Source organism: Gadus morhua, chromosome 6 (genome assembly GCF_902167405.1).
Source record: "Gadus morhua chromosome 6, gadMor3.0, whole genome shotgun sequence".
NCBI lineage: Eukaryota > Metazoa > Chordata > Actinopteri > Gadiformes > Gadidae > Gadus > Gadus morhua.
The window spans coordinates 26,471,317-26,485,449 of NC_044053.1; the positions used below are offsets into that span (position 1 = coordinate 26,471,317).

The window sequence follows — 14,133 nt, forward strand, 5'->3', positions numbered from 1 at the left end:
GTTAATTTACAGAAGCACCTAAGTGAAATCAACTGAAATAAACAGCTACGGCAGCACCCTAGCTAACCATAGTGAAATAAAGCACAGGCTTGTGTGGGGGAGGGGGAGAGGGAGAAGCCGGTGTGTGAGGGCAAGATTGTGGATTGTACATTGGCTACCTGACGTCAGAGTTTAAGATGTTTATTCAATATATTTTTTTACCAGAAGAATACGTCATTGAGATTAAACATCTCTTCAAGTGTCCTGGCCAAGACAGGCAGCAGTAGCCTACAGTCACACATAGCATACACACAAAACATTAAAATAAAAACACTTAACAGTCGGCAGGGGGGAGGGGGATATCAAAGTCGCAAGACATTTCGGGCTCAAGGAAGGGCTCATTCTGTGTTATAGGGACGTTGTCTCTTTAAGATCACATGACTTTTGTGTTGATATGCCGGTCGGTGCGATGTTTGAATTTAACGGTTTTTACATGATAAAATGAACAACCTGCCGTAGAATTGTCTCTTCACTGCTTTTATCGCAATTTCTACATTCTATAGACAGAACGTCTTACCTGGGAGATTTTGTCGACAGCAGGGCCATTAAAACAGACGGAAGGGAGGAGGGGGGGATATCAATATCAAAAGACATTGTGGGATGCGGGATCGATCTTACCGTTGTCTTTCAACGTATGGGTCCGCTCGCGCGTGTGTGTCTGCGCGTGCATGTGTGTGCGTGCTTAAATTGTGTTGGTAGATTTAAAGATGACCTAACTGTGTACTTATGTCAGACACACGTTACCATATAAATTAAGGCTCACCTGGTCTCTGTATGTGTGCGCCCATGATACTTGTAAGTCTACCCAGACAACCAACCAAAACTTTGTGACACTTTTTTTGTTCCGTTATTGTGCATGTGCATTATAATGAGCGATGTTACATAATGAAATGCACCACATACCTTAGTCTTAAACTATAGGTGTCCGGGAAGCCAAACCCTCATTCGGACGAGGACATAAAATCTATCGCTGCTCAGATGGAGCTTCCCCAACACACCTTAGCATGCTATAATTGTCCGGAAAGCCTAACCCTTACTCGAACAGAGGCATTAAATAAATCGCTGCTCAGACGGAGCTTCACCATCCACACTCATCTTAGTGTTAGAATATCTGAAAAGCTTTACTCTCTCTCGGAGGCCACAGCACATGTCCACACACACCTTGCGTTTCCCCTTGGTCGTGACGTCTTGAGTGCCTCGGAAAAGCAGTCCAGTGTTAAGCCAGTGCGAAATACCCAGGTATTGTGTGTTTGTGAGTGCTGTTATATTGGGTTTGTTTGGTGATGAGACTAAGCTGTGTGCTTATTCCTTGCTCATATTTCCTTAATTTGTATGTCTATTTGGTCCATTTGTTCTGAGCGGCGTGGCTTTATTGGGGTGCATGACTAGCCATATTTCGGAGAGGCAGTTGTCGGCAGCCCCTTGAATCACTACAAAGTGATTCGCCAGCCATCACTAGAAAACACAACCTATAGTCCTTTAAAGGTCCCATGACATGAACATTTCACTATATAACATTAATATGAGTTTCCCTAGCCTGCCTATGGTCCCCCAGTAGCTAGAAATGGCGTTAGGTGTAAAAGGTGCTCTGCCGTTAAAAAATTAAAGCTCAGACGCTCCGATCTCGAATTGGCCCCATATGTCATCATAAGGGGCCAAGTTACCTCCCCTTCTCTGCTTTGCCCACTCAGAGAATTTGGCCCGTCAATGAGCCAATGAGCTACGACTGTTGTACACTTCTTTGTTATTTGGATAACCGTTCTGCCGTTGGTGTTATGGCGCATAACACGTCAGGTTCTCTGTCGTCTCTGGTATTTCCACAACGAGACTCGTAGTGGGGGTTCTCTCAGCCATGGTTAAGAATAAATAGGGGGAAAGGAACTTTGGCTTTGACTTCCTGAAGTACATGAACCGCAACATGGAGGAGAAAGTTCAGACGATTTTCTCCCGCCGGAGCCCCGCTCCCCGCTGCCGCGAGGCACCATTACCACAGGGCAGTGCTGCCTCGGTGCTGCCCGCTGCCTGCTTCCGAGACGGTGGTGCCTCGGCAGCGGGGCTCCGGCGGGAAACAATCGTGGTCAACAATCGCGGGCAGTAATGCCTTTCTCGTCCATGTCCTGGTTCAGTCTACTTAAGATTGATGTGGACGTGGAAGAACCAGAGACGTCGGAGAACCCAACGCACTCGTTTGAGATTCATAATATCGTCTGGAGGCGCACACAGCTTTTGGCCGTGATAATATATATTATATAATATAGATATCTATGTATAATATGATATAATATTATTTAGATACAGAGCTCCAGGACTCCTCCCGAAGCACCCGGAGTGTTCTAGAATATTTACAGAACACTGCCAAAAGCTGTGTGCGCCTCGCCATTGCGAAACATCCACTGTAAACACAAGCGCATGGTAGTGTTAGCTCGGTCGTTCGCGAACCGGTTTGAATGAACGAGTCTCTGGACGAACGAACCGAACCGGTTCGTTTCTCTCGTTTGTCTCGTTCACCATTCCATTCACCGGAAACTCGACTGAACGAGTTTCTGGTAGAACTAACTCCACTGAGTCTGACTGACTCAGATGAGAAACGTGCAATAGCGTGCGCTCCATGATGAGATTCACCGCTACCGGAAACTAGGCTGATTCGCGAACGACTCCTCCCAGTTTATTCGAGATCCCGATGAATCGATTCACCGGAAACTCGACTGAGCTGGGAGGAGTCGTTCGCAAATCGTTAATTCGTTCAGCCTGGTTTCTGGTAGCGGTAAATCGCATCATGGAATGCACGCCATTGCACGGTTCTCACCTGAGTCAGTCAGACTCAGTGGAGTTAGTGCTACCGGAAACTCGACTGAACGAATGAACGAACGAACGATTCGCGAACGACTCCTCTTGGAAAACTGAATCATGCGAACTGGGTCACGGAAACGAATCATTAAATCCACCACTAGCACATGATACCATGGCTGCAAGCTGCTCAGGGCCACACCCCCACCCTCTACCTTGACCCGCCTCTAAAAGTCGGCATGTTTGTAGAAAGCTCATTGTGGGACTGGCTCGTAGTTGCTGTAATTCTCAACCAAGGCTGAATTTCTTGAACGTCTTCAAAGACTGTATTAAGGGCCTACTAAAATCTATATATAAGCATCCATAAAGAAGCATGCCATGGGACCTTTAAAGTCCCTCCACAACAAGTGTAACGTTTTCAGCTTTGCAGATATGGCTTGTAGAATCCGCGATTTCCTTATAAAGCGAGTTTGCGAGGAGAATCATGACGGCATTTGAAACAGTGCAGACATTGTCTGATGTTATTGGCATTTACAAAGTAATAATCCATGTTACTGTCGACATGCGGTAAACGTATCAGGTCTGGAAGTAGCAAAAGAGAAAGTACCCCTCTCCAAAGTAGCGCAACACCACAAGAAGAGGAAGGGTCCGGTGATAGATACGATCAGAGTCAGGATGCACTGGATAGGTGAGTGCTTTCAGTTGCCAAGTCATCAGGAGTATATTAACGCGAAGTCGATGTTAATGTTGTGATTAAATATGATCCCAGAATGAGCACAAAATGTTTGGCACATTCTCCACTTTGTCTGCAGAATGGGCCTGGGTAACAGCTCTGCCTAATTTCAGCCAGGGAAAACCTTACATATACGTATGCCATATATTTCAAAATTATCGGTTCTTTCATGTATTTATCTTACTACTATATAATATCAGGCCTGCCGCACAAATTATTTAAGTTTGTCAGTGCGCATGTGCCAAACAGCCTGCAGCTCACACACAGAACGCGCGAATACACAAACACTGCATGCACGCACGTATACACTAGGGGTGTAACGGTACACGTATTTGTACCGAACCGTCACGGTACAGGCACTTCGGAGCGGTTACAGAGGTGTACGTACAGAGGTACGTAAATGTGGTGTTCATAGCGGGCAACGATCGTCGAATAGTCGAATAGTCGGAGTCACGTAGAATATCGAATAATGAATGTGACTATCGTTATTTATTACATGGCTCTTCCCAATGCTGTTGAACGCCTGGTTGACTTGCATGGGCCTTCAGAAACTTCCGGTGGTGAATAGCGTCCTCGGTTGCTAAGCAAGGTCAACGTCTTTGGCAGACTATTTCTCTGCTGATCAACAATACGAATGCTGGTAACAAATACATTTTAAAAAGACACACCGTGTGAAGTTATATTTTTGACATATCTATTTCACCATCATGCAGGCTGTGTTCAGCAAAATAAATAAATAATTAGCGATCCGTTTTCGGCGCATACGTCTATCTCCTGCCTAAGCCCATGTTGAAACAATTTTGATGTTCAATGTTGATGGCGCAGTTGTTGAAATAAACATATTGATTTCATACAAATCATAAAAGCCTCTTCCTGTGTCATTGCGTGTGCATGCATGGGGGGTTCTTGATTGAGCGATTTTCGAATACTATTCAAATTATTTTTGCCAAAAATGCACATCCCTTGCACACTCATTTGAAAAGGCACCATCCAGGTGTTACTATCACTGTTGCTGGGGAAAAAAAAAGATCTGTGCAAACCCAGCTCAAGACACTATTTCAACAACCCCTGTCTGGGAATTCAGAAATGCAAATGCCATAACCAAATTTATTGGTGTTTTCATTGCTGCTGATCTACGGCCATTCTCCGTTGTTGACAAACAAGCAGTTTTTTTTTTTCTCCCTTAACTATGAACCGTAATGTACCGTACCGTGACTTAAAAACCGAGGTACGTACCGAACCGTGACTTTGTGTACCGTAACACCCCTAGTATACACTTCAAGACAAAGGCAGCACAGGACTCAGCATTACACACACAACGCACACACCTGCACACAAGCACTTACACACACGCTCGTTGAAAGACAACGGCAAGTTCGATCCTGCATCCCGCAATTTCTTGCGATATTGATTTCCCCCCTTCCATCTGTTTTAACGGCGTCGCCACGTCGACAAGCAACGGCAGGTCGTTCATTTTGTCATATAAAACCGTCAAATTGAAACATAGCGCCGACCGGCATATCAACACAATAATCACGTGACCTTAAAGGGACAGCGTCCCTATAATGCAGAATGAAAAGATGTCAATATCACAGTATGGTGAATTATGTCTATAGAGTCCACCACAAGACTACACTTTGTTGCTAAAATGTAATATTACGCTATACCCCTTGAGTCTCCCTAAATGTCTTTACACTTTGTTGCTCAAACTTAATATTACTCTTCTCCTTGAACCTCCCCAAAATGTCTTGCGATATTGATATCCCCTTCCCCCCTGAGGACATTTTTGTTGTTATATTTTTCTTATGTTTTGTGTGCATGCTATGTGTAACTGTAGGCTACTGATGCCTGCCATGGCCAGGACACTTGAAGAAATGTTTAATCTCAATGATTATTATTTTCAACTATCCAATAGTAGTTGCCATGCATTTTTAAATGTCAATGCACTTTTCTTCCCTGGATAACAGTAAAAGCTATTGAATAATTGATTTGCATGCATAGTATACTACACTTTCCATGAAAACAATTACCCCTGTTTCCCATAAATTGACTCATTTTATAATGTAATGAAATGCTCCAACAGTAGCTGCTTTCAGACAAACGTGTAAATCCTGATATTCTCCTGCTATTCTCCTGATGGGCCGTATGTGTAAACGACATAGACATTTGTACCCTGACAATCTCCTGAATAATATTCCCCCTGAGGTAGTATTTTTTCCGAAGTAAATGTTAATTACCTTATATGAGGAGTAGAAAGTCTGTATTTCTCACATCACTTCAGTGGGCGTGTTGATGATGCTTCTGCATGTCATTGAGTGGCCCCTACATGATAATCAGCCTGTTGCCTTTGTTTGCTGAATGGTTAAAAAATATTTAAATGTTGGCACTGCTTTTAAGAGTAATTTGTGGTGAACGCTAAAAGATAGGTCTTATCATAACCCTAAAAGTACACATCATACAATAAATTACAATAAATCAGTTCACAGCTGCACGTTTTTAGAAAATGTTTTTTATTATTATTACTGACAACATTCAGCTGAACATTATAGGGTCCCGTCCTTCCACTTCCTGTTTTCTCAGTTAAACACAGAAATCAACTACATTTGTCCAACTGTTGATTATATCTGAAATGAAGCAAAAGAATACGCTCTCTTTCTCTGGTAACACAGTTGTTTGCGACACCTTCTTTATCGTTGTTTCTTCTATTTGTCTCTAACTCATGCTCCAGTCTTTCGTCGTTCGATGCTTTGGATTTTGTGGATGCAAATGGTGCATAATTTTAGCAACATTTAAGAGGATGGCGATAAGTTCTGCCCGTTCTGCCTCCATTTTGTAATGGTCAAATCAAAACAAACAACAGTGACAGCGGCCAAGCTTATCCAGCCTCTTGCGAATTTAGACCCTACGTCATATACCGCCCCTTGCAAGCCCACCCCCCTAAACCCCCCATTGATTCTACTGATGTCTAAACAACATCGATGTACGCATATAAAGCAACAAGTGTGAATCACCCTCAGGGTTGAATCTCCTGATTTACAAATGCGGCAAAATGTTATACGTTGTAACATCATAGGGAAGATTGTATTATATTATGTGCTCAGAAATTTGTTACATTATTGACTGGGGTTTCCACATTATTGCTATGGGTTTATTTACAACTAGAGATGCGTGCGGAAAATCTAGTATATTTAAATAGACAAATGTCACTGTTGCAATTATTATTATAATCCTATCTTATCTCCAACTCAACAATGTAGGCCTTTCCTTGTTTATCCCCTCAAACACTACAGCCATTCTGTCTTGGGCAAAACAAATATTGCCACAGAAATAAAGAGAAAATAAAAAAAAGATAATCCGGTCATGGTAAAACGTGGAAGCGATTGGTAGTCGCTCAGTTCTCTTACTCTTGCATATTTTAGCCCTTGCACTGATAGGTGCACATGCTTTAGTTTATATTTGAAAATATCTTAACAATGTGTGGTTGTTTTGGCATCCTTTATAAAATTGTCATTTTTAGCATCATTAGTATTTTAGTATTTTTTTTTTTTTTTTGTATTTTAAGTTAAAACTTTATTTAAAGATGTTGATAGGTTTAATACTAAAAGTATTTGTGAATCTATGTTTGTACTTGTAACATTTGATATGCCTGCTCATGCAGTGTTCATCTGGCCGGAGGGCCGACCAAATCTGTAATGATTTTGCCTGCCCTATTCTGACTCTTTAGCTGCCCTTTCTGTGGGTGTGTTGATCGGGGAGTGCATTTGACTGTGCTGCATGGGCTTCTATACTAATTGAAAACATTCAGAGCTGTAGCCCAGAAGTAACAGTTCTTTTACGATGGAGGTTCGGGGGTTTATCCCCCAAGAAAATTTTAAAATCGGCCTGATGAACATGCAATTGTAACGTAGTTTCATAAGGAAAGGAAAGACCAATCGTCATGTCTGACTCACGTCAGGGCAGGCCTACTGAATAGGTTAATGTTTACGCTAAGGTTAAGAAAGTGCACCACATACACCAGCAGCCAAAATGAGACATTAGAATAGCCTATAGCCGAATAAACACTGTCATACACCTACCCGATTGGAAATGGACCAGGTTGAATTCACTGCGGGTCTCTTAGTTTGCACTGATTATGTCCTGAATCAGTGCAAACTAGAAGCTATCACTGCTCCAACGGACGTTTTCTCCCCCAATGGGCAAATAAGTCTGCATTTAAGTTTCATTTTTAAGTTATCACTTGTCAGTGTGTGTCAGTCGCTAACTGGATAGCAGACGTGTCAGTGTCAGTCGTAGGGGTACATCTCAATCTCATGAACGCAATATTGCTATTGCCGGTAGGCCTAGGTAGGTAGATTTATAGGGTGCGCCTTGTAGGCTAGATTGAGGATGTAAAAAACTTTAGCTCACTAGTTGGCAGCTGACTGCAGTTCCATATCTCACCAGGTATACAGTCCTATGAGAAGTTAGGGGCGCTATGGAGTTTTCTTGAACAGAATGCATCAGACCATCAAAGAAGGAAATGTATACTATATTTCCCTTCAGTGGTCAAAACGAACGCCGGTGCCCTTATATGGACACGTCAACATTTTGCGTTTTTCAATGGCTACAATGCTGCATCTGTGGCTGCTGGTAGGCTACTGCAACCACAAACAAGTCTATTCTACAGGGCTATTTTCGTCATTATGTTTTTTATTTATTTTTTGATGGCACTGAGATCCGGGGCTATTCCCAAAAGATCCGAGGCTATAGCCTCGAATGCCCAGGTCTAACAACGCGCCTTGGCTCACTGGCTAATCAAAACTAAGTTAGTTAATGTGCAAATATGCAAAAAGGTATGCAAAAGGAGAGCGCAGTAGTGAGAGGGCTAACAAAAGCATGGACAAGAAAATGGAAAAAGTTAGAGGAGGATCCCAGAGGATAAGTCCAGGGCCAAGGGCACCCCGTCCACACAACTGTTCCTAAACAATAAATATTGTGCTTTTCATCTGACTGCCTCAAGACCATATGTTTTCCTCCACACTCGGCATTTGAACTGAATTTCCTTCACCACTTTCTTTGAATTTCACTAGTTAGTCAATTTTGTCACACCTATGCTGTTCCACGTCTCAAAATACCACTGTATGAAATAAAGGGTAAAAACTACATTTTGTTCATCCACCCGCTGGAGAACATTCCCATACACATGTCCACTCACCCGCATATCCATAAGTACAAGCCTCCCACCCCCCCCCCCCCCCCCCCCACCCTGAACACACACCACTTAACCCACGATCCCACACACAAGGACAACATAAATATGGGGGGGAGAAATTAACATTGGAGAAAGGTATAAATTAAAGGAACAATCTATATTCAATGCACAGCAAATGCCAGTTGTGGCATTTGTGTTAAAATCCCAGAGTATTCATGACCAGAGTAGATTTTATACACTTTGGTGTTGAATAGGCACCAAGTACATTTTTTTGGGGTGTACCAGAAACACTCTTGGGTGTTGTCTCTAAGTTAATGCTGGTGTAGAGTAATTTAAGTGTTTATTTTAGGATGATGGACTCCCTGAGTGTCCAACGGTTGATTGACGGCCGCACGTCGGCTTAGGTTTCGATTCGTCATTGGCTCGCTGCGCCTCCTCATTGGTTGAATCTAGAGACATGTGACCGTTTGTCCTCTTCCACACTACGCGGCAAACTGTTTCGGCAGAGACGGTGGGTTGACTAGAGAGGATCGAATCAATATCGCCAAGGGATTGCTCAGAGTGAGCGAAGACATTTTTGAACTTCACGGGAATGTAAACAGGTAAGAAAAGTACCAAGTGAATAATGCACAGGGTTTCTATGTTTCATAGTTAGTTGTGCGTGTGTCCTTCATATAGGTCAGCAATTGTATTCATAATGGGTCTTCAGAAGGTATTAAAGTCTTAAATTTAACTTGTTCGAACCTGCAGAAACCCTGAATGCAGAATATTCAGCATTTCTTCGTCTTTTAGATCTGATAACCAACTTATAAATGCTAACGATTTTAGCTAACGTCAAACTTAATGGCCAATGCTAATGAGGCACATGTCTTCAATTTAGCTAACGCCTCGTTACCATTTTTAGCTAATGCTAAAGAGGCACGTGGCTTTAATTTAGTGGGAGCGTGTCTATGTTCCCCGGGTCCTATGTTCCCCGGGTCCTATGTTCCCCGGGTCCTATGTTCCCCTCTTTGTATGAGACTGGGGAACATAGGACCCTTTTTAAAAAAAAAAAAAAAAAGGGTCCTATGATAATAACCTGTTTGTATTTGGCCACCTTTTTAGATGCTGACTATTTATTGACAGGAACTTTTCGTGCTTTCATCAGGTGTATTTCATGCTCAAAGTATGTGCTCTCCCTTTGCAGGTGGGATAGTGACATGGCCTCACTTCTCCTGCTGGTCTACCTCCTGCCACCACCTCCAAGTGGAAAGAAGGGAGCTGTCAAATCAGTATCCGGGAAGCTGTGGATCGTGTAGTGAAGTTTCACAGGGTAATTGTATCCTGATAATTTTTATTTTAAAAGGTATTTTAAAGGTCCCATGGCATGCCGCCAGAGCTTGTGTGTTGCTGATGGATGTCACAATCTCTGTGTTTGTCAATCTACTTATCGAGTCTTGAAAACAATGGCGTCGACGGGTGATCTACTGATGGTATTGTGTGTATAAAATGTACTTTTTAATAAACAATCTGTACACTTACAAAGTTCTCATTGCCTCGTTTTATATGTTAATACCCTTATTGAACTACCAAAGAAGTGTCGGGCTACTTCTAGCCTTTTAAATGGTTTAAAATAGCAATTTAGTTTTTACCATAACCACTGCCCCCATTGTTTCAATTTTATAGCGTTTTGATAGAATCGGCTAAAAACAGCCAACTGAAGAAGGCGTCTATATGCGTTTTTTTGTGCTCCAAAACGAACGTTTCAACTCATTATCATACAAAACATATCCCAAATCCGTTTTACACCGGAATTCCCTTTTAATTGGTTGACAGGGACACATTTATTTATTTTCAAGTTGTTTGTTACATCATATAAATGTAAAACTAAATATGGTTCTTGATGTAAAATAATTAAAGTTGAACTATAATGTTAACTATATTATATATGTATGCACTGTAACAACGGCAGCATCAATAAAAATATAATGTTTTCAAGAATCTAATGTGTAGACTATTCATTCATGAAGTGTTGATAATTCACCTCAAAGGTGTTGGCTGTACACCAGTCAGAGTACATTCTCACTCTAGAAGTATTAAATAATCAGCTCTGCGAAGTGCTACAAAGCACTGACTTGGAGTACATATTTTCTCTCTCTGGGGTTCTAGGTTTACACTGCAGGTGTAAGGAAGCACTGAATGAGTGCCCAAAAGTACCACTAATAGAGTACATTTGCACTCTCAAAGTGTTCAAATGTAACTCTAAATTTGGAGTACATATTTTGCTCTTCTAACAGTGTTCAGTGAACACTGAACTCTTGGACCTATATATACCCAAAAATGAGTGTTAAATGTACACCCATAGAGTACAATGTACACTGTGATTTTTGCTGTGTGTAAATTCTCCGGTATCCAGCCAAAGAGAAGGTGGCATTAAGTTTCCCATGTTATGAATAAATTGCTCATGCTTTGTCTGTTACACAAGTCCTTACCTGGATAATCATCTGAAACATGCACAGCATACGTCACCCTAAGGGATTAGAAACATGGTGTCATTATAGTATTATTAATTGTATGAAAGACCAATGGGGCATGGGTGTCTCACTAGACCCAAAAGCAGTCCTTATGGATGGAATTCATAGACATTCATAGAAACACATACCATTTCAGAAAAGAGTGCATGCACTGCAGACTATATTACCACTTATTTCTTTAAAATTAATGCTACTACGGCCAGTTGTAGGCAACACTGCAAATCAAAGATGCATGTCAAAATCTCCGGGGAATCCCTTCAGAACATATTGCCTTGCCTAAATTCCTGCAAACCACATTACATAGTGAATGAAAAGTGTTTTCTGAATGAAGTGAGTTATAAATATCATACCTTGTAGATCCTTTTGCATAGATGAATGTGAATGTGGAGTCAGTGTATCTAAAATCTGCAAAATGGATAGAATATATTAGATGATTAATATAGATTAAATAATATCATCAAATCAAATAACAATAAAAAAAAAATGTATGGCTTTTTGGAAAAAGATCACAAGTACAGTTTCCATGGCAACAACAAAAGGGGTTCGAGGCAGACACGTAAAATAAGGAATACAAAATTGTGCAGCTTCACTGCATTCAAATGAACTCTCATGACTAAAGATGGTTTGAAGGCATACAATCGGGGGGTATACAACGTCAATGTCGTTTGCGTTACGTTTAGTCTGCATTCTTAAAAACATGACATGGCCTAACCGTCCTTAGAAAACACATATATATTAAACGGAGCTAGGGTATGTTGCTTTATTAATATTTCAGCCGGGCCTGGGTGAACGCTGTGTGTGCTCCCACACTCGGGTGTGATCAGGGACAGGAGAGGATGACACTCACCGGAGAAAGGGCAGTCTCTCTCTGCCTTGCACCTCTGCAGAACGATGTCGACGTCTTTTTGTATTCTCTCCTGCCTTGAACACATCCCCATGAAATAAAGCCCACTGCGATCACCGGCTTCGTTGTTTCGTGTCTTCTTCGTTTCAGGCTGAAACACAAGAACAACACATTGGCTTGAGGCCGTTCTGGTAGGGCAGGTGTGTCCCACCGGGCACACAATCAGTCTCGGTTTGACGATGCTTTCATCTCGGACAACGACAGATTGTGGGGACTCGAGGTGGTAGAGCACATTTGAATGTCGATCAATTTCAAAAGGAGAATCCCTGATCTCTATTCGTCATCCCTCTGCTGAACCTAACAATGGCGGGTGGTGTTGGATGGCGTTAAGGGATAGAGCTTCTTAAAGTGAAATCAACCTCTCTGGCCGGTATAGGTGGATACACGTTATTATAACCGAGTAGGGTCCCTGTGCTGCGCTCTCCTCCTCATGGCTCGATTGCACAGTCAACAATGTGTCCGTTTTTCAGATTGGATCAAATTGGAGTCACAATCGAATCTCAGCCGTTTTAATGGCTTAAAAAATAATTCCGGCAGAGAAACAAGAAATAATAATGATTATCTTAAAATGCAAAACTAGGATCTATAAAATATTTCGTGAGGACTGAGTTTTTAATAATTTTGTTTATACAAAATATGGATAAAATACCCTACTTAAAAAATACAGGCATGTATCAAACATTCATAATAAGGCTGAAGAATAAAAGGAGTCACATTTTCCCATATTATATTAAGTAGTCTCAAACACACACATCTATAGGCTGGATGGGAACTAGGCTATAACTCAAATACTTACAGGCAATGCCATAGAAGGAGAAACCCTTAACAAAGGGCAGCATAATCGACATAAAACGCTCAGGAGTGCGATTCCTTTTACTTCCCCTTTTGAATCACTTCCTGAGTTTCATAATCTCGGGACCAGTGTTTTGTGGGTGTGTGTTTGTGTGTGTGCGTGTGTGTTTAGTGGGGATAGTTTTCGAGGGACGCTTTTTTAAAGACGTCATCACAAAAGATGCGCGTATGCTCGCGCACACACTCACTCGCACACGCACTCAAAAGTAGACTTAAAATACTCGCGAGATTTAGACGCTATTTATGCTTACTCAGGCTACGAAATGACAAAACGAACTTTATCAACAACATTCATTAGGCCTTTGTGTGTTGCATTGCTTAATTTAATCACACAAATCATGCCAATTCATAAAAATAGCAGAGAGACAGGAGGATCCGAGAACTAATTCACAGCAAAGGAGTAGTCCGGTATAGCTAATTCGAGTTTGAGGGGGCGTCATATCATTGCCATTGCTTAATATTTAACATCACTTACATGGGTTTACTGTTACGTTACCTTGGTAATTTAGATTTTAGAAAATATATACTTCTTATCCCTAAAACATACTGCAATAATCGGAGGCCTTTTGATAAACGGAAGACACAGACTTTAGAACGAACTGAAGGTGTTTATTTCTTTAATTCACCACAGAAAAGCTCTCTCTCAACAACGTGTTCCCCTGTGGAAAGAACACTAGTACAGCGGATAACCATGAAAATTGTTTTGTGCACTTTTTGAAAGAAACATGAAACTTCTACCATAGTTAGGTTATACCATGAGGTTCATTTTCAGATTTGGAGGGAAGTCAGATTTGACCTCTGAGGCCCGGTAGAGGTCAAATCCAAAATGGCCGCCAATAATATTCAAAAGTGCCTCACGTTGGAACCAAACACAGTAGAAAAATACTTAAGATGTCATTTCCCACTAACTTTTGGGTGCCCATTCTGTATCTGATACATTTGAAACCACCAGAATTCAAGAAAATGCATTTAAATCAATATGGAGGTCAAATCATGCAGACATAGGGAGGTGAACGGTGCAAAATGGTTGTTTATTTCCAAAATAACAACAGTAATTGTGATGCCAATAATGATGATGCCAATAATAATGCCAATAATAGTATTTATTTATTAT

At 41.5% G+C, this 14,133-nt stretch overlaps 1 protein-coding gene across 1 annotated transcript in view; it reads right to left on the minus strand.

Moving 5' to 3' along the window:
* Positions 1–13,127, minus strand: part of parp8 (poly (ADP-ribose) polymerase family, member 8) — a 32,653-nt gene extending 19,526 nt beyond the window's left edge. Inside the window, 4 exon segments of the mRNA XM_030358123.1 lie at positions 11,222–11,259; positions 11,614–11,668; positions 12,111–12,258; positions 12,964–13,127. Coding sequence (XP_030213983.1) covers positions 11,222–11,259; positions 11,614–11,668; positions 12,111–12,258; positions 12,964–12,975 — 253 coding nt within the window. The 5' untranslated portion in view covers positions 12,976–13,127.
* Between the last annotated feature and the right edge of the window lie 1,006 nt (positions 13,128–14,133).